Source organism: Tachysurus vachellii, chromosome 3 (genome assembly GCF_030014155.1).
Source record: "Tachysurus vachellii isolate PV-2020 chromosome 3, HZAU_Pvac_v1, whole genome shotgun sequence".
Taxonomy (NCBI): domain Eukaryota; kingdom Metazoa; phylum Chordata; class Actinopteri; order Siluriformes; family Bagridae; genus Tachysurus; species Tachysurus vachellii.
The window spans coordinates 26,345,397-26,367,625 of NC_083462.1; the positions used below are offsets into that span (position 1 = coordinate 26,345,397).

Genomic DNA, 22,229 nt, shown 5'->3' on the forward strand with positions numbered 1-22,229 from the left:
CTAAAATGTACTGAGATGTATGTAGTTTGTTTTCTATACTTTGTGTGGTGAAAGAAGTAGAAGCAATGGAAAATACGTCAATATTTAAGAACCTTTTTCCATCGAAATTAATTAATTTTCTTTTTTTAGGCATGCAAAAAGGCTGTTTTATTGTTTTAACATTAGCATTAATAAACATGAAGCACATAAACATGACATACAGTGACATACGTCTATTTTGACTGTCAGACATTTTCTCAGTGTAATGTAAGCAGGTGTGAGGTGGGTCTGAAGAATGTGTCAGGGACTTGTGAGTTTAGTCTGGTGGAGGAGGTATTACGCTACTTCCTCTATTGGCACGGAAAGGGGAAATTCCTATGGAATGACAACTGCATAAAGGAGCACTTCAAAGGTAGTGAGAGAGAAACACTATCATGGTGCTTTCAGTCAATGTCAGAGCATGCGCAAAATTTTACTGAGCAAATTAAATGATAATTATAATAAGACTAATAATGTTTCCCACTAAGAGCATTGTGATATGCAGCATTTTATATTCTCTTACAGGCTTGGTTAAAGATTCTTACACTGTTGTGTAATATGTGTAATATGCTTGCCCAGTCTAGGTAGGTTGTCTCATGGGAACTTGTGCTTCGTTGGTATGTTCTCGGTTATGCTATGCGGTGTTTCAGTTTACTTTCTTCTGCAGCCTGGCTACCTGTGAAATCAATTCATACTTTCATAGAAGAAACTTCAAGATCTTATACAAATTGACTCCTACGAGAAATATACATGTAAAACTAGTTTTAGATTTTTAGTGTTTTGCTGCTCATAAATTCAGGTTAAAGCATATTTAGTAACTATGAATAATTTAGTAACTTCAGTGAAAAGAAAAGCCATGTAGTTCCTAGGTATGGAAGTAAAAACGCTTGTTTGATTCTGTCATTCTTACTTTTTATTTCTTAAGGTGTTAAATACACAAATTTCACACCAAAGGCATGCAACTTTCATCAGAGTTGTGTTTTGATGGTTAGAATTGCATTTTGTTTAATTACTGTAAATAGTATCATCATCTGTAATGACCGTTATGGTGTCTGTGTAAAAGTTCCGATGTGAAAGCCTCTCCCTTCTTCCATTAGTCTTGAATGTGTTCACCAATGTCAGCAAAACAATCCAGGCTGCATGTCAGATCAATAAGGGTGACAGTTTGGTGAACTCTTTTTCACATTTACTCATCAGAATGAGAGTCAGGAGGGGCCGTTTTGTGGTCGCTATAGTGAGGGAGGGAGCAGCCGCAAAGTGACTCCAATTTCAATCATATGATCAGTATAAGCTCTGGACAATACTACTGACTTGAATACCCTGTGGTCAGCCACTCCAAATTCTAGACAATTCAATTCTTCAATTCAGATGAAAACAAAGAAGAATGAATATCATCTCATTTTGGACACCTGATAGTTTGATTCGGCGTGAAAGCACAGGAAGGCGAAGTTACTAAGTAAATCTCTGCCATGTTTCATTTCCATTACGTGTCCTGTTTATGAATTTAAAAAAGTACCAGTGAATACATTGTGGTCAGCAATCTCTATAAGGTAAACCAAAGGATCTATTTCAGGACAGTTTCTCATTTTGACCAAAGGGGGTTTCTTTGAAGAATATTCTGTAAAATAAAAAAAGGCAAAGATCAATGGCAGTGAGTGCTCAGTGGGTTGCAGTGCAGCTGTGGGTGTTTGCCACCTGTGTTGTCACAGGAAATGCCACACCAGCAAGGCTTCAAAAGAGCGAGAGTCACACAGATAAAGCGTGATAAAAGTGTATATGTTTCCCTGTGCTGTTTGTAAGGCAGATAAAGACAAATCACTGATGCCTGATGCGGAACTAGTGTGGCACAATAAAACAGTGAGCAGCTGAGTTGTCTGCTCTGCCTAATTAACCGCTTTATTCACAGTGCTGCAGCATGCACTGCTGGCAATAAAACTGTAATTAAAAGAAGCATGAATATGCCAGGCTACATTCTTAAGAAACTCATTTGTGGTGTTTTCCTTAAGTTAAGTGATATGATGTCTGTCTGGATCCTTTCTGGCCATGGAGCCGTAATTTCCAGCTTACATATTACTGTTACATGGCAGTATATTGCATAACAGAAAAACAGCAAACAGAAACAGAGACCTTTGACCAGAACTGCATGGATATTTGCCATGACTTATGTTTATGGTCGTACACGGAGTTATTCCAAGTGGATGGATGCATGTTGCCATGGCAGCAGTATTGGCAAATGTGAATTGGCAGCAGTAGATGTTGAATGTGTAATACAATGGCCATATAAGATAATGTGTAATTCAATGGCCATATAAGATAGAGCTTAGCAAAGCACAGTTGACATTCAGCTAAACTATGGCCCCTTAAACTAATGTGACATAACAGAAAATACTAATATTACTCTAATATAACAGCCTGAATAAACTTGAATAGGAGAGAGAGAGAGAGAGAGAGAGAGAGAGAGAGAGAGAGAGAAAGAAAGAAATTGGACATTGTACACATATTTATGTGAAATGTGTATACCTGAATACAGAGATATTACAGAACTACATTTCACCAGCAGTTCTTGCATGTAATCTGGAGCCCCTGGAGAGCTTATTTAGAAAGGCTTTTTGTCAAATACAAGCTCAACACTGTTTGCCCTTTCAGTCATCCAGCCTTCCAGCAAAAGTCTTCCCTTGACAAGCATCAAAGTTTCATTCACAGAGGATTTGACCTTTGTTAAATTTGCATAAGGTTATTAAGGAAAATGGCTAGAATACGTTAATGCACTCTCCTGCCATGGAGCCTAAGTGAAAGAGTAACGTTCCTCTGGTCTTCTGGATCTGGGAGCAAGTTACTGCACATCACCCGACCTAACAATTTTTCATCTTGGCTACAAATCTCTTCCATATCCACACAGGCAGCAGCACTAAGAAGGGTGAGTGACATTGCCAGAAAGGGCTATTAAGATTTTAGCCATCCACACTGCCCTTTTGAAGACTTTTGGCATAAATGTCTCTCTGTTTTTAGGCAATCTGCCACTGTAATTTGGCTCAGACTCATCTTCACACTCTGTTCTTTTTGAGTTTCTCCTAACTGTATAATCAGGACCCTGTGGAAAACGACTCAGAAGTGAGCTGAAGCGACATTTGCTTGTTCTGACTTGATCAAAGACTTGTCAGTAAACAAAATTTCCATTTTATCCCTTTTAAGTCAATGCACTGACTGAATCAGTAGTGGACTGTTTTGCAGAGATCTTCACAATAACATGTAACGTATTTAATTTAATAACCCTTTCATCCTGATGTTTGTCATCTACTTTATGGGCTATTATAAAGCTGAATAATTTTGGATCCAGGTCTGTGAATTGGGTCAAACCAGACCTGGAAAGTGTTGACCTATTTCAGGGTGGAACTGGTCAAGTTTGAAAACGTAGCGGAAGGGAGGGGTACGTGTGGGCGCGTTTGATCCACAACTGCTCATGAAAGCGGAGCACTGAAAAAGAGCATTTTGTGCAGCAGATACATTTTCATAAAGCGTGGGTACAATGAGGCCATGAATCCCAGGGGAAACACTGCAAGTTCTATGTCTTGTCGGGGGAGGAAGCTGATCCCAATGAACAGCCTCGCCTGTTTCTTTCTTCCAGCTGTGTGCATTCCGTCCGACACCCCACATTCCCGAAGAGCAATTGCTCAATCCTTCACCTTCCTCCTCCTCCTCCTCCTGGAGCGTTGCTCAGGGACGCAGTTCAGTTCAAAAGCTGCTGGGGGAGCACACATCTGCAGGTATAGTATGCTCTTAAAGGAAAAAAGACGGGTTTAAAAAAATCATTACATATGTACCACACTGTGAGGCTGCACTACGGCTGCCAAATGTGTAAACACTACACTGGAAACATCCAACCAGAATAAAGAACCAGTATTGATTGTCTAATGGAGTATATAAATATGTCTCACAGCTTTCCATGCACTGCTACACACTATGAAGGACTCTGTGTATTGACCAATACACAAACATACCACACTTCCTCAGGCCACAGTCTCACTTCACACGCTTCCCAGGTCACACTACCCTCTATTGTACAAACACAAGTACAGACACACACACTTGCACTTCTAAGAAATGCTCAGAAATTACCAGCTCACAATGTTAAACAGTACACAATAGAGGTCATTACATACTGCCAACATAAACCAAATTAATTGCACAACACTACTGGCTTAAGCAATACATAGCATGCAAAGCTGCTTTAGGACTGTACCTATGCTCACAATTGCCTTAGTGTGGCTACAGTGTGTGGGGTTTAGCTGTAGTGGAACCTCTGTTGTAGCTTAGGTTATGTAAATCATTTAACTGAAGACAGCTCATTGAACCGGTGACTAGCTGCGGAGATAGACGTGTTAGATGAGCAATGGGAGAGTTTTCAACCATTTTTCCATTAGCGAATTGTCAACACGTCCTTTTTTTAAATCGATTTTTTTTTAAAGATGATTCGACACAGCAATGTTTGTATTTATTCATCACGTTCAAAACAGCAGTCTCATCTGTTCGGAGTATATGGTGCAAACGTGGTAACATGAAGCACTACTTCCAAACAAATGGTTATTATTTATAGACATCAATCATCAATCAAACTATTCTTACCAATCATGTGATTTGCTTAAGTGCTCTTTTGTGTCAAAGGAATTGTATAGAACTGGACGCTCAGATGCCCCTGGTGTATGGCATGAAAACCGAGTGCGACCACAATTCTCCCAAATATACCATGTCATCAGGTTTAATATACAGTATATGCTTCTCTTCTAGACTGAAAAAAGTACTTATGCATTCTTGCAGTTTGTTATTCATACTGATGAGGATGTGATTGTTCATCTGGGAAAAGCCCAGTGCCCCCAAAAATGTTCTGGGTCTTAGACATAACCTATAATCTGGCCATAAAATACATTTTGCTGTATGTACAGGATTAATCATTGACAGAAATGGTTATGTGCTGACGTGAATAGGTTCATACTAGATTTCACTTGCAGTCCAGGCAAATTTCATACACAGTGTCGACAGTTAACGTTTGTTCTGTATGAGATTAGAACACTTTCACACGTCTGTACACCTATATTAAGCTGCACCATGCAATCTGATGGCTTCCTACTCTCTCTCTCTCTCTCTCTCTCTCTCTCTCTATATATATATATATATATATATATATATATATATATATATATATATATATATATATATATATATATAAAGTGCAATACCTAAGACACGTTATGGCTTCTTCGGGCTATTTATTGTCCAATAGGAAGGCGCTTTTAATTCGGCCTCCGAGAGAAAGCCCAATCAGAGAGATCCTCGGTGTGACGTGAAAGGGGCGGAAGCAGTGTGCAGTGTGTGCAGAGCAACCCGAGAGCAGTCACCTCCTCTGTGTGTGTGTGTGTGTGTGTGAGAGAGAGAGAGAGAGAGAGAGAGAGAGAGAGAGAGAGAGAGAGATAGGGGGAGTGTGTGTGTGTGTGTGAGAGAGAGAGAGCGCTCTGGGGGGAGAGTGTGTGTGTGTGTGTGTGTGTGTGAGAGAGAGCGCTAGGGGGAGTGTGTGTACGTGTGTGTGTGAGAGAGAGAGAGAGCGCTAGGGGGAGTGTGTGTGTGTGGCTGAACTCGCACTGAATGGACTGGGATTCTCAGCCACGTAAGTAGTTAGTACACCACGGGAGATGATGCCTTGCTGAAATAAGGGATAGGCCTGGGAAAGTCGGCCATCCCTTTTTCCTCTACAGCATCTCAGTCGTCGCTATAGATCCTGTCCGTTCCGCAAAAGGAATTATATTTTAGCGAAAATTGCTGCCGTAGAAGGACATCGAAGAGACACAGAGGGAAAGATTGCACATAAAGGGGTTTGCGCTCCGGTGTGTGTAGCAGATGGCGAGCAGCGCTGCATGGAAATGAGCAGTGCAACAAGGAGGAGGCCGCTGAATGGAAACGGATCCCGTTCTCAGGAAAGCCGACACCACTGACCGGTTATAGCACGTTAACCGAGCATTACTTACTTAGCCAGCACTTTGGGCATTTAACACTGCTCTCTCGAATTTGGGAAAAAAATCAGCAGTACCATTTTCCTCCATCTTTGCACTTGTGTGGAAAAAAAAGGTTTCTGAATCTAAACCACAAATCTATCCAGAAGTCAGAATCAGAGCTCAGGCGCAGAGAACAGGGTAACTTTTTATTATTTTTCGTTGTTGCACCCGGAATATTATATTGTATTATATTAATATTAATATTCACAAAGCAAGACCAATCTTTTATGATTGTAGAACTCTTTTTGCACGCTTGTCAGACGTGATCCAGACGTGATCCAGACCTTGTGCAGCTGCTGACCGACGCGCGCGCTCTGGATGTGTTTTGCGCGGTGATGTTCGGGTACAGAGACTGAGAGTCAGATCAGAGGGGTCTTTTTTACTCTGTGTGTGTTTTACAAGTTAGTGTTTCCATAGACCAGATTTCCCCCTCCGAGCCAGACCTCAAGACTCGCACCTTGCTTTAGGATAAACCTCATCTAACACCCATGAACTTACAGCGCTCAAATCCCATTAACATCGCACGGTATGGGAGAGCGAGGCACAAAGCGCACGAATTGGAGGAGCTGTCTTGTCTACAACAGAGGACTCCTGAGCCGAATCAGAGCTTTAGTCCTAATCTAGGCTCCCCGAGTCCTCCGGAGAGCCCGGACTCCACTCACCGAGTGTCCTGTATCGGGAATTACCTCTTACTGGAGCCGCTGGAGGGAGACCGCGTGTTCCGGGCCGTGCACTTACACAGCGGGGAAGAGCTCGTGTGCAAGGTAAAACCGCGTGTGCCACGTCCTTACCTGCACCCTGACCGTACATACTATTAAAAAAAACCCTACAGCACTTAATATTAGCATGCATACTACCACTAAAGCTAAAGGTAGCAAGATATTTGGGTCAAAGCATAACGATGGATCCATATTGAGCAGTGTATATGGAGAACAAGGCCGCACAGGGTCACCAAGCTGAAATGCTATGCATTTCCCAGTGACTGACTGAATGAATAAGCATAGTGCATGTATTGATACATGCAGTACTTTGTAGAATATCTGACTTTTTCTGTGCTCATATGACACTACATCCATAGTTGCTCTAAAGTTCTAAATACTCACGGTATATATATATATATATATATCTCACACCCTGTACAGCTTGGGTATGATAGACCATTCAGATGTGACAAAGGGGCAGGAAATGCTGTCCACTAGGCAAATGGGCAAACGTGACCGTTACCATGGTGTTCTGCCCTGTGATCAGCCATGCTTGTACACTCTGTGCCCAACAAAGCCTGTTCTAATAAGGATGAATCGCAGACTAGCAGCACTGTAGGGTTTTTTTTGTCTGTTACGATGACTGTGTGCTTGTAGATGCATCAAGAACAAATTCTAGCATGCAAAGGTTACTGTTTTTGAAGATGGCAGGACAGTTTAAAAGTGCATTAAGTGGGAGAGGTTTGCATGTGTGTGGGAGGACCAAAGGTTCATTCATATGGGCAACAAGCCAGATGACGCTGCTTATACCTTGATAAGATTTAAGGCTACGATGGCCGCCATCGGTGTGCTATATTTACCCCACCTCCCTTTTATGTGCCTGTTACTAAGCAACATCAAAGATCAGTGTCTGTTTTGGAGTCTTAAATTTGCTGCAGAGGTGTATGCCTTGCCTTCCGATGGGGCATGGGTTGCAGTCCTTTTGTCTCTGATCCCTCTCTATTGTTTTACAAAGTGGAGGCTTTTTTTTGAGGTGAACAGGAGAAATCTATACGGCCAATAATCCAGGGGTATAAGAGGCTCAAAGAACAGTAACTTTGCCCAACTACCTAATTTCCTTGGAATCAATGACAGTGTCTAATTGAATACAAACAGCTTCCTTCTCTTTTTTCCAGGTGTTCGATATCAGCAGATATCAAGAATCATTAGCTGCCTACTTTGTACTGGGTGCTCATCAGAACATCAACCAAATAGTGGAGATTCTCCTTGGAGACACGCGGGCTTACGTGTTCTTCGAGAGGAGCCATGGAGACATGCACTCGTTTGTCCGTACTTGCAAGAAGTTGCGGGAGGAAGAGGCTGCCAGACTCTTCTATCAGATAGTGTCCGCTGTGGCACACTGCCATGACAATGGCCTGGTTCTCAGAGACCTCAAGCTGAGGAAGTTCGTCTTTAAGAATGAGGAAAGGTAACAAAAAACAAAATAACAAAAAAAACTGTTCTGTCTCTTTCTGTAGTAATATACTGTTGTGTTCCTCTGATATTGCACAGGCATAAAGGATGTCAGTTGATGAAGCCAGAACGCCACTAAGGCAAATTAGGAATGTACAGTGTAGCCTGACCACGTGCCTCACCTCTAAAATTAGGCTGATGTCATAGCACCGTGTATGACTTTGGGCAGTCTTCCTGTTTAAGCTATGATAATGGCACATTTAACCAAATGAATCAGCTCAGCTAGTTTATCCGTGGCTCAGCACATATGGAAAGCGACTCATCGTGGCCACAGTTCTAAATGTGAGCTCAGTGACCTTAACATTCCTCTAGTCTAGGATGCTACATCCAAGCCTCCTTAATGATTGATTGCATAGTAGCCTGATAGATTTTTACCAAAGTAGGTAGGAGTTTTTACCTTGGCCTGGAATGAAACACCACATATATGCCCAGATGGGAATAGGCACAAGCAGGCGGAGAGAACTTGATTAGGCACAGAGCTAGGTTCCTGACCAGGATCATGACCGTGTAAGTGGGCGTTTGAAACCTCTAGCTGTTACACATAAGTTTCCCAGTGGATAAAGTCTAGTTTTGGAATAAATTGCAGTGCCGGTGGTGAATCATCATTGTATTTATTTATTTATTTATTCTTTTTTTTGGTGCCTGGAAAACCTGCCCCTGTGTTTATGTGCAATCCAGTACTTTTGAAATGGTTGTTCATGTTTTGCCCTGGTGTCTTTTTCAGACTCAGCATGTATGATTTTTTCCATTCTGCAGCAGAGGTGTGAGTCATGTACACTGCATGTTATTTGAGGGTTATTTTGAGCAGGCAGCTGAACAGAAACGGGAAACGGAGCAAGAGGTTAAAAGGTGCATACTCTGTTCACTTTTACAGTACAGCGGTTTGTTGAAGGTCACATAGCCTTGACATCTGATCTGTAGTTTAAGGTTACGGAGGACGTAAAGACAACCAGAATACATCTTTAAATTTTTGATTATGGAATGGAAAAGCTCTTTTATGATTTTGATTCTGTTTCCTATGCATCATTACTCCAGAGGAAATACAGGGATTTCCCTATTTATGTATGTGGATGTACTCGCCCTGATGAGGAATGCAAGTTTTCTTGTTCTATTGTTTTTGTACTTTATCCGACTTACTTGCATGATTCTTGAAATCCCATAAATATTGTGCTTAATTTAAATATTATATCGAAACGTTATTTTCTTGAGAGCAGTTTTCTTGAGGCCATCCAGGGGTAGTGATTTGTTTCATTATTTTGGACAAGCATGTGGATTTATAATGAAATGTGATTTCATTACAAAACTACAAACAATGATTGTACGCTTTAAAAGGAAAAGTGTAAGTGGACCTTCCTTCATGGAAAGAAATGTTATTTAACACTATTGGTTTTTTCGTTGTATGGCAGGAGCCTGGTTAAGTTGGAGAGTTTAGAAGATACATACCTCCTGAAAGGAAGCGATGACTCTCTCTCAGACAAACACGGCTGTCCAGCTTATGTAAGCCCAGAGATCCTCAACGCCAGTGGCAGCTACTCGGGCAAAGCGGCAGACGTGTGGAGTATGGGCGTCATGCTGTACACCATACTTGTTGGCCGCTACCCTTTCCATGATGTGGAGCCTGGCTCACTCTTCAGCAAGATCCGCCGCGGCCACTTCAGCATCCCTGAGACGCTGACGCCCAAGGCGCGTTGCTTGATCCGCAGCATCTTGCGTCGGGAGCCAGCCGAACGCCTGACTTCACGTGAAATCCTGGAGCATCCCTGGTTCCTGGCAGCCACCGGCCAGGCTGGCACTGCCTATGCCAGAGGAGACCGTGAAACAGACCAGACGGTGCCAGAGGCCAACATGGAGGAAGAGCTGGAGCAGTTCCTCAGCTGAGCAGCACAAAAAACAAACCCAAGACATTTTGCCACGTGTTTTAGATGACAGAATGCACTCATACAGCGGTGTTTATCTTTATCTCCCATTCCATGGAGAAAACCTGGGAAGGTCTGGCTTGATGGTGTGGAACACCTTCAGCAAGAGCTTCTGGGCAAATGCAAATGTTAATGTTCAGTAATGTAGCAAGACTTTTAACTATCTTTTAGGTTGAGTTTTCTTTTCTTTTTCTTTTTTTTTAAGTGGTGCTCATGAGGTGTACAAGTCATATTAAGCTACAGAAAAAAAAGATGGCACAGGAGACCTCAGCCAAGGAGAACAACACCAACATCAAGCAAACTGCAACCACTCCTGTTCTGATTTATTAAAGTAGACAACATTGTCTACACATATTGAACTTTAAAATCATTTTGTTGGCTTTTGTTGGCTGCATTTGCATATTTATTCCTTATGTTTTTTTGTTTGTTTTTTTTAAGAATATTACTTACACCATTCTGCTCTTTCATAGCCTTATAGGCCAATATTATAAAATGTGGACGGCTATCAGTAGAATTACAATTTTAAGTTTGCAAATTCTCCTCATCAGGCTTGATCCCCCATCCAACTGTGTATTTGCGTTTCTCTCATTTGTGTAATACTGCATTAACTCAGCTTTTTGTGTTGCATTAAGCTATTCCTTCTAAATTGTTATTGCTGCTTATTTCTCCTCTAGCCTGAACTGAACCTCTTTGAGCCTTGAGACCTGAGGGGCTCTTGGTCTGCTCAGGCCAAGTGAATGGTCCATTCCATCTCTGTAGACTAGCATCTATTTAATTTTAATTTCATTCTTCTGCTGAAATGAAAGAGTTTTTAATTTAAAGTAACAACTACTATATTTAAATATATTTGCAGGATTTTCTTTCTACCTTAGTTTCTGTTTTCCACAAATATCGTAGGCAATACTTTTGACACAGGACAGTTTTTCATGTTGGCATTAAAGACTGTCCCAAGGTTTAGAATAAACCATCTAACTTAAGTGCCAGTATTTGTGCCCCACACCACCAATGCCGATTACATCGTTTCTTTTATGATTTTTGATTTAGCTTCTAACACCTCGTTAATGATGTTACTAGGACTACACTGTCTCCAGTACCTCATGTTACTTTTCTACTGCCTGCCTAGGTTCTGTGAAATGATCATGTTCTAAATAGGTACATGTGGACATGTTTTGTGGTATATCAATGTTACTTCAAATTGTGATCTCTAGTTAATGGCATGTACCCTTTTGAATGCTATAGCCTAGCAGGAGGGCTGGGGAAGTTGTGTGTGTGTTTTTTTTTTTGTTTTGTTTTTTTTTTTTTCCCTTTGTTTTTTTCCCCTTTCGTTTCATAAAGTTATTCCTTGCAAATTCTATTTTTAAACTGCTAGGAATTTAGTTGCCTCTGTAAAAGCATTAGGTCTCTAAGTCTATTTTTTTTTTCCAGGTAGAATTAATTGCCCACATTAGTTGGTGCTGAGTGAAGGATATTTTTTTCTCTTTTTTTATTTTATTTTATTTTATTTTTCATTTTTTTTGGAAGGGGTGGGGGGCATGCATGGTGGGATATCTGCCTCAGATGCTCTGATTGTAATGTAACTGATTTTGGTGTTTTGTCCAAATTTATTCAGTAAATAAAATGTGACCTGCACACTGAAAAGTATATTACTTGGTCATTGAATCTCACACAGCTGCCATGTATCTATTAGAGTTAAGATCTCTGTTACGCTCAACTGTCCAATTTTGGTGCTCTGGTGCCCAATGTTGCTGACTGGAGTGGAACCCAGTATAATCATATGTTTTTCTATCCCATTTGCCTCAGGGTTGGATGTGGTGTTCTTTCTCAGATGTTCTGCTGCTCACATGGTGCCTTTAAAAGTTATGAGTTATTGTAGCCTTCCCAGTCAACAAACATGGCATGGTCGAAGTAACTGAGATTATATTTGTCCCATTCTGATGTGTTATATGAACATGTATCTGCATTATTTCATGCAGTTCACTTTTGCAAAGGACTCCCTAGCCTGTTAACACAAAACAAAAAAATAATGCAATACAGGTCTTTTGATTTAAATTCATACTATAAAGGACTATTGTTTCTTTTGCTAGGTATGCCTGAAGATAGCCAAGCAGATAAAGATTTTAAGTAATCCATAGGTGGGAAAAACCTGGTTTAATCACATTAACAAACATCAATCTCTCAATACAAGATGTGCTAAAATCAGAGTAAAACAGAGCTTTGAGAGAAATAATCGTAGCATCACATGTCTGCTTACTGGTTAAGAAACCTGAAATAAGGTGGGGAGCAACTTGCAACTTACATGATACATGCTGGCTAATAAAAATGGCCATAACTATAGAAAAAGGAGGTGCTAGGACCCCAGTAATCACTGCTTGCAGCTATGTATATTTACAAAAGAACTATTCTCTAGGGGGGCACGGTGGCTTAGTGGTTAGCACGTTCGCCTCACACCTCCAGGGTTGGGGGTTCGATTCCCACCTCCGCCTTGTGTGTGTGGAGTTTGCATGTTCTCCCCGTGGGGGGTTTCCTCCGGGTACTCCGGTTTTCACCCCCGGTCCAAAGACATGCATGGTAGGTTGATTGGCATCTCTGGAAAATTGTCCGTAGTGTGTGATTGCGTGAGTGAATGAGAGTGTGTGTGTGCCCTGCGATGGGTTGGCACTCCGTCCAGGGTGTATCCTGCCTTGATGCCCGATGACGCCTGAGATAGGCACAGGCTCCCCGTGACCCGAGGTAGTTCGGATAAGCGGTAGAAAATGAATGAAAGAATGAATGAACTATTCTCTAAGCTAAAGATTTAATGCCTGTTGAATCTGTTTTTATGCCAAGCTAAACGACTACCCTGTCTACCACCCAACTCCAGATCTAACATCGAACACCCCAGTGCTCGGCTCTCAAATCCCTGCACTGACAATATACCCATGATGACCGCTCTATCCAGGGTCACAGGTTTACACACTGACTGGGGGCCGGTGGATTAAGAAGTCGAAAAATGAATATTAAAGTGAAAGGAATGGAAACAAAGATGAAGCAAACCAGCTTTTAGCTACATGTGCAGTTCTACTGACGTTTGACTTTTCTTAGACTGTCCTACATCCTTCAAACTGAATGTATACTGTTATGTGATTTTACATAACCAGTGTGAACCTACACAACACAGAGACATAGACAGGGTGCATTTCTGAAGTAATCATAACTGCCTCTCACCCTGTGATATCTACACACTGCAGAGTAATACAGAGAGCACTTTAAATAAATTATAGCTTTAGCTAGTGTTAGTTATCTAACTTTAGCTAGCAAGGTATAAAAGTAGCCATGTTGAGAAAGGACCAACATTACTGATACTCTGAACAATTAGCTCCACAAGATTACTCAGAATTACTCTTTAGCATTGCTGAATATAATATTAATGTTTCACACTTACTGAGTGCACACTGTGTACAGATTCAAGTCAAGAAGCTTTTATTGTCATTTCAACCATATATTGTTGATGTAGTACACAGTGAAATGAGACAAGGTTTCTCAAAGATCATGGTGCTACATAAAACAAAGACAGAGCTATAAGGACTTAGTAAGTTAGTCCTAGATACATAAATTGCATCTGTGCAGCCTGGTGTAAACAGTGCAGGACAAAGGTTCTGCACTGTATAAGTCCTGCATAAAAACTATTTTATAATAGTTATATGATTGTAACGACCGCATGTTAAGGCCTTGCACCTGTATGTAACTTAGTTGTTCATATGTAACTTAGTTGTTCATATGGCCAAAATTCACATTGAATGCAATGCAGAAAAAAGTAATGCTTCACCCACATCCAATACTGCCACCTGCTGTTCACTTTACCCCTACACACACACACACACACACACACACACAGTACTGAGAAAGTTCAGTTTAAATTGAAACATATTAAGTTACCATTGGGAAACAAATTTGCTCAAAATTACATGCACATAATCAAAAAAAAAATCACCACAAACAATTGTTTGTTGATTACAGGGCATAATAATACACAAGGTTTGTTTAGTAATAACATTTTGGTCAAATAATAAGTATGTAAACATATGGAAACTTCATGATCCTCCTGTGGTGTTATTTCTTATTTTTCTAAAGGTTTTGGTGTAATATATGAAAATAAAAGCTTACATCTAAATAAACTTACAGATAAACTTTTATTATTTATAAACTTATTTATTTATTTTTTTGCGAATCATCATCCATCCAATCATCATCCAGCCAATCAGCAATCATCCAATCAGCATCCATCCAATCAGCATCCAGCCAATCAGCATCCACAGGTCCAATGCAACGTAGATGACGAGCTCGAGAAGAAAGTACGGTAAGTTTTGTGAGTATATTTTCTACAAATCCTCAGTAAAGGTTAAATAAAACTAAGTGTGTTGAACTGGTACGATGCAGCTCCAGTGTAATGACTGGATTTAAATCTCTACATGTTTTGGCACATTAGAAGGATTTTCAGTACATTGGCTAGCTAGCTAGCATCAGCTAACATTAGCATAACAAAAGTCTGCATATTCATGTATGTCCTCTGTATTGGACACAAAATTCTGTAACTGAGATTAAAATAACAAACAATTAACTAAATAATTTGTTAATATCATTCAAAAGAGTTTCCAGGTTTCAGAAAAATTTGAAATTAGCCCCAAAATTGATTAGAAACGGTCCGTTACCAATAGCAACAACGTCAAACAGCATTGTGTTCAGTGTTAGCAGCTTTTATAGAACAACAGTTAAGCCGACAAATATCCTCACAGACTAATATATAAATGTATTATTTATATATATTTGTTTTTATTTATTTATTTTTTAAAGTAAGCGGTTCATGTGCAAAGTGCTTATATGTAATCGCTAGGGGTCGCCAAATGACGCCAATTCACTAATATAGAAAAGCAAAAAAAATTTTTTCTCAAGTCGTCGCTAGGGGTCGCTATATAACCTTGAAGACTTGGACTTAAATATCATTCCTTTATATTTGCTGCATATTCATGATTGTTTGTTCACGTGGTAACTACTAATATATTAGGAGCAACACCCAGAACTTGGACATTTATCAGAACAGATTTATGCTAGTGCTCCAAAACATTTAAAAATGTAATGAAAAAATATGAACATTGCAAAAAAAAAAAAAAAACATTCTATAATGTTGAATACATCGGTCTTTAATTTAGAGGTAAAACAACAAAACACTTAGCTATAATGGTTTAGTTCAAAACTTTTAGCATTTATTCTCAGACACTTCAAATCAAATCAAGTCAAATCGAATTTAATTTGTCACATACACATACATACAGGGTACGACATGCAGTGAAATGCTTTTTGCATCTGTCCGGTATATAAGCATAAAAAAAGGAATGCAATTTAGGATAAAAATAAATAAACCAAAACCAAAAGGAGTATGGTGTGTAAATAGTGTATATAGTGTATAAAGTGGCACTGTGCTGTGCAAGTCCGGAGTTAAAGTGTCATTGACAGTCCAGAGTTAAAGTGTCAGTGCAAAAAATGTGTGCATAAAAACAGTGAAGATGGAGGGAGAGGTCCAGTACTAGATCCTGGGTGTTTCCTGGTTGACTCCAAATGGCCTGCGGGAAGAAGCCTCTTCTCATTCTCTCTGTGTTTGCTTTCAAAGACGGAAGCGTTTCCCTGAACGCAACAACGAAAAGAGTCCATTGAATCCATTGTTGGGATGGCTGAGATCCTTTAAAATCTACCTGGCTCTGGTCCGGCACTGCGTGCTGTAGATGTCCTGCAGGTCAGGGAGCTCGGTGTGGATGGTATGTTCAGCTGACCGCACCACCAACTCCTTAGTCTTGCTGACATTCAGGAGAAGATTGTTCTCCTGGCACCATTTCTCCATTTCTCTTTTTAGTCTCCTGTAGGTAGGCCGTCTCGTTGTTGTTGGAGATCAGGCCCACCACACCTCTGGTTGAGTTTAGCAGTAAAATGCAGCTTCGCCCGAACAGGGACTTGAACCCTGGACCCTCAGATTAAAAGTCTGATGCTCTACCGACTGAGCTATCCGGGCTCTGGCTTCTGTGCTAGATCAGCAGTCTATGGATGTAGCCTCCTTTTTCACTTCAAACTCCTTAAATAAGGTCTTAACATTCTTGACAACACTTACACAATGTGCTACACTTATACAATGTGCCATGGTACACAGAATATTTAGAGCTTCTAAAAGGTCTTTAGTTTTGTTTTGTCTCTGAGAAACCTGTATTTTTAAATTCTGTGTACTACAGAGTTTCTGCATCAGAAAGGGAACCATTTACAACTGCTTTTAGGAAGGTAAGAACCCTTCCTAAGAATTTTCCAATAAAGTAAAAGGACCATTGAAGAACCATCTTTTGTAAGAGTTTATAGTTTCACACCATAAACAAAATGTGGTGCAAAATGGTGTGTGTAAAACCAAAGACAAAAAATGTTCTCTGATAAATAATGTGTATCTATGGAAAACGTGGAGAGTACAAAATGTTTTAAATAATTATCAGTATTATTACTGGCACCATATATTGAGGGTTTTTAGCTTGTATTCTTACAACTAAGGAGAAATGGTTTTGAGTAATAATGGTTATTCTGCCCTCTAGTGTACAGCCTTTAAATATTGTGAGAACACAGAAAGGCATAGTGATCAGGTTTAGGTGGGACAAGGGGATACGTGAGGACAGCTGAGAGGACGGCTGTGGAGGACAGCTGAGACACCCCGTCAGCGTAATGTTCTCACTGGAGTAGTTATGGCTTAGTAGTTAGCATGCCTCGGGGGTTGATTCATGCCTCTGCTGTGGGTGCAGAGTTTGCCTGTTTTGTTTCTTCCCCCAGTCCAAAGACATTCACTGTAGGCGAATTAACATCTCTAAATTGCTGGTAGTGTGTGTGGGGTTGGTGAAAAAATGTATATTGTGACTGGCATCCTGTTCATGATGTACCCTGCCTTATGCCTTAAGTCTCCAGGGATAGACATCAGGTTAGATGTAACCCTGTAGGGTAAGCATTGTACCTTAGCTTGTTCATTATAGGCCAACATAAAACAGATTAATTACTTAAATTATAATAATTACATATTCCTGGGTTTCCAGAAGAAAGGAGGCAGGTTATATTTATCACTTTAGGTTAAAATGCCTCCGTACTCAAAGCGGAGTAATATTGAATGGCTATGATAGTGTTTTATGATTAGAAAGTATTTTAAACTACAAACCCTTTTGAGAAACCAAGAACACCTTAAATAAGCAGTGAAGTACCCTTATCTAGTAAAATAAATCTAGTAAACAAAGTGGAGTGCATGGAACATAAGGTCTAAGTTTATAAACTGGTTGCCAAAGCACCAAAGAAGGGAAAATGGCTACTGGTTACAACTAATCAGTCTCAACTGTCTTTTCTTCATTGCTAGATTGTCTTTCTGAACACATGTACACAAGTATAGTAGATTCCCTGCCCTGTGTATAATTAGAGAAAGCCTTAAATATATATATAGGGTATGGTGCATGCAATGACATGAAATATATGACAGCTACACAAATAACATGCAACGTCACCTGGAATTCAGCCTTGTAATGCGTTGTACAGTAGTGTGTGATGGTCCATTTTCATGGCATGCAAATTGGACTAAAAGTGCCATGCTATAAATGCCTCAATGAAACCAGTGATTAATGGTCCATTATGCTGTGAGAGCTATTATAATTCACACAGCCTTTAGAATGTAATAGAAGAAAGTCAGAATTAGTGTTAATCCATGGCAGTGCATAGAATTAGCCTAAATTTCAACTGTACAAAATGTGGGCATTGCATTGACTGAGTGAATCCTTGCTCACATTAGTTAATGATGTTTGCTGAGCTCAGAACCATTTGGAGGCTCTAAGAGCACAGCAGGCCATAACTGCTGGTTATGGCACAATGATGATCCTTTCCTGCTGCTGGGGTCCCTCCATGGTTATTTATCTTTCTTTTTTACTTGTGTCCTTCCTGGTGCCAGAGCTGAGGCTGCTCTAACTGAATCCCGGATGTCAGCGAGGGCTGACCTTTCATTTAGTACCATATCAGATCCAAATAAACTGTGGCTTGATCCATCACTTTGCATTCTGCAAATGTTGAGTTGGTCACATCACACTTCTAACAAATCTGACATGAGACACTATTGAAAAGATCTTAAGATGCAACAGAGAGGGAGATAAAGAAGGCAAGTGATTAAGTGTATGATAAATTATAATCTACAGTAAGGGTGACTGTTGATGAGTAGAGACGTGTGTTTTTGTTATTATTATATTTTATCTGCTGTCAGGGTGCACTTTAACCTCATAGCCACCAAGTGGTCACAAACTATAGACCAATACAGTGTCATTGTTTAATTATCTACAAAAAAAAAAAGTCTTGTAAAAAGTCTTGTGATGTATACTTCTTTCAACAGCCATTCTTATCTTATCCAGTAGATGGCATAAAGAAATATTAATAAAAGAAATAACAGTCAAGTTGCAAGATAATGGACCTACTGTCAGTGATTTCTAGGGATTTCATTTTAAAAGAAGTTCATAGCAGGCTTTTAGACAAATTGTCTTTTTGCTGGACTTTATTAAATGGCACATTGAATCGTTTAAAAGGAAATGGAAAAACGAACATTTAAATGCTTAATACTAAGTGTGCCACACACACACACAAACTGAAAAGTGAATTACTTAAATGTGTATTTAATTGCATATCGAGTGCATTCAGTTCCTACAACTGCATATATTCCTTATATTTCTATATGTTTCTGTGATATGTATTCCTACACACTCTCATATTAACTATAGTCCACAAACCTGAAATATACTGAAATGAAATTATGGCTTGCAGTATAATGCAACTCTAATGTATTTTCAGTGTATTCCTATATAGTGAAGCTAACTAACTGCTTCACCATATCTTCAGCAGACATTTTGGCTGCTGTGGCTTTGTTTTTGCTTCTCAAGTGGTCAATTATATGGTCAGTGAACAGTATTATTGAGGCCTCATGATGACAGTAAATTGGTGAGAGAGAGTGTCTGCGCTGTCTTAGCCCTCTCACACCCTTTTGTCAATACCCAATTATCCTCCCTGTTGCCTCTTCCCACTGATGGCGAATTCTGAAAATAGCAATATGGAGCATTGTCTCCTAATTGCAGCTAACACTACTCACTTGCTGTATTGATCATATATTAGAGGCTCCTCCTACGCAGGAGAGGCTGCCTGGAGCCATGGTGAGGATTAGGGGTTGTCTAGTCCATTCTCCAATCACCATCACAAAAGACTTCCATTAGTGTGCATTCACACGACGCTTTTTGGAATGCATCCTTAAGGAACACACTGAGGGCCTTATGTGCTAGACAGATGGACTCCTTGGCTTTTTAGTCCAGGTCTTCTGAGAATCAGATTTATCTCAAGCTCATGCTCAGAGTTTGTCTGGTTAATATTTTCTGCGCCTAAACTCTATAGTCGCATGTTCTAAGCGTTCCGTAATTTGTTGCTTTTTCCACTGTTTGGGTTATTCAGAATTGTACCTTAATGATAATGACGTTTCAATGTAGCACATACTGTAATAAACCTTAAGGCATTCATTTGAACTATAATGTGTCCAACAAATCAAGAGTTCTAGAAATTAGATTGTAAAGCCATTTCAGTGATTACTAGTGCTCAGCACCATAATAGCATGGTCTGTAATAATGCCTTCCGCTGAAGGACTCTTTGATTTAATCATGAGGTTAACTTTAAATGAGCAATTCACTTCCTCTGTGCACAGTTTAGGACAGCAGTACGGAGGTAGGTTTGTACTGACGGGACTCAGGATTCAATCCCAGAAGGGACACGTGCAGGACACAGCTGGCCGGTATCACTGGAAGGTGTTGGTTGGAGTGTCTCTCATCATCCCTGTGCTACATACACACCCAACCTGCTACTCAACAACACTGTATGTGATGAGGGTTTCATCAAATAAGACACCAGACATTTCATTCTGTGATTGATATAATACTGTAATGTAATGCACTTAGTAACACAAAGGTCCCACTCCGACTATTCTTTCTGCAATAAAAGTGCTGATAGCGCTATATTCAGTAGGCATTCATGCTGTTAGCATAAGTATCTCGTCATAAATATGCTGATATTAGGCTGTGCTTCATCAAGAAATGATTTTCCCAAATACAAAGTAAGTAAACACACTACAAAGTAAGTAAATATGCATTAAGCTAATATTCATTATCTGTCATTAATAGTCTGCTTTCATTTCTGTTTCTGAACTGGCACGCCTCATTGCTCTCAGATACTAAATGACGATAAGCCTAATTTCCAGGCTCACAGCAAGGAGTCTGAAAGACAACAAAGGATGCTATGCTTCTTGGCAATGTGTTCCTTCTGCCTCATCACTCAGTTGCCAATATGTATTCAAGGTGACTTGGATAGTTTTCCATGCATTTATGGAGTTGAATGTGTCATGAAGTAATTAGTTGCACTCGACACAACTGAAGGGTCTAACTCAAGGACACAGAATGTTGCCTAGCTTATAAGCTCAAAACTGTGCATTGGATCTATAAAGCCAAAGGTGTACTGGGCTTGGGAGAGGATACCTTTAAAAGGTATCTGCAAACAAGTCCCTTGTTGATGCACAGTACTACAGTGTGGGAAAAGTGCCACGTGAGCAGGTGAGCCGCTCAGCTACAACTTTCCCCAGTGACCAATTATCCAGAGCTGTTTGTCCACATGGTGGAATGGACTATGCTCATGTGGGGGTCAACAATTTGCTTTGTTGTATGGATCTATCTCTTTCTCAGCTGTACAAGGTTTTCTAAGGTTATGCTAAACACAATCTGGCTAATGGGTTGTATTTGGAAATAAAACATAATTTCACTTTAAAAGTTTTACATCTGGTACCTAGGCAGAGGAGAAACACACACCCTCTGCATGCACAGCCACAGACAAGACCTCGCTCTGTGGTAAAGCCATAGAATACCTGCCAGGGTCAGGTGTAAAAAAACATGTCCAGGTCAGCTGAAGCTCTGCAGAATGCAGTGTACATAATCCCATAGGCTCATAGAGCCGTCCAACCCCCACCGAGCTGCATACATATACATAAAATTTAAAGGATGCACCCGAAATACAGGGCAATACTAAAACATTGGCTCCAAAGGTGGTAAATTAGACACTGATAGAAAATTGACAGTCTTTGTATAATAATTCATGAGAATACCTTTAACATTATTAACATTATTATTATTTCACATTCTGTGATGTATTATATAATGTTCCATCCATATTTAGGGATAATTTACTAATAAGAATTCATTATTCTTACTTTATTACATTTCTATGTCGTTTATATTAACAGCATGTCAGAACGTCAACAGGAAAGACAATTGCATGTTGAATTTTTTATATGTGGCCAGTTGGTAGGTTTGTCACAATTCTTATGTATAATGTCTTGAGATTAACTGTTATATTTCACATTCGTCAGTCAAGAGAAAATATTAGCAAGCACAGTATCAATAGAATCAAATCACTGCATCATAAAATTTGAATTTTTTTTCTCAGCTCAAAACTTTGAGCTATGAACTATTTGTGGCTTTACATTAGTGAAGTTGTACAGTAAATAGTACAGTAAATAATTTATCATAAACAAATACCGGATGATAAAAATATCAAATATTCAGTTTGCAATTGTTTTATTGACTAATAGAAGTCTAATTATTTTATTTGTTTACTAATAACGCCATCGTTATTACTTTATTACATTTCTCTTTCGTTTATATTAACAGCATGTCAGAAAGTCAACAGGAAAGACATTTTTTCCATATAAAGTATTTCATAATTGTGACAGGGCTATAAAGGAACAATTTAATTTATTCACATATTTTATTTTCACAGTGGATACATGGACTCATCACAGGACATCACAGGACACCCTTTACACACACACACACACACACACACACACACACACACTTATTCACACCTAGGGACAAGTTAAAGTAGCCAATCCACCCAGCAGCATGGTTTTGGAAGGTGGGAAGAAACCAGAGAACCCA

At 39.7% G+C, this 22,229-nt stretch overlaps 1 protein-coding gene and 1 non-coding gene across 2 annotated transcripts; one reads left to right on the forward strand and one right to left on the reverse strand.

The window, feature by feature from the left end:
* The first annotated feature begins 5,554 nt into the window (after window positions 1-5,554).
* On the forward strand, window positions 5,555-11,829 carry trib2 (tribbles pseudokinase 2). Its single transcript, XM_060866501.1, has 3 exons — window positions 5,555-6,826; window positions 7,939-8,231; window positions 9,682-11,829. The coding sequence occupies exons 1-3, from the start codon at window positions 6,551-6,553 to the stop codon at window positions 10,151-10,153; spliced, it is 1,041 nt and encodes a 346-aa protein (XP_060722484.1). The 5' UTR covers window positions 5,555-6,550; the 3' UTR covers window positions 10,154-11,829.
* Window positions 11,830-16,158: 4,329 nt separating this feature from the next.
* On the reverse strand, window positions 16,159-16,231 carry trnak-uuu (transfer RNA lysine (anticodon UUU)). The gene has a single exon. It is a non-coding gene; the product is annotated as a tRNA-Lys (tRNA).
* Window positions 16,232-22,229: the final 5,998 nt, after the last annotated feature.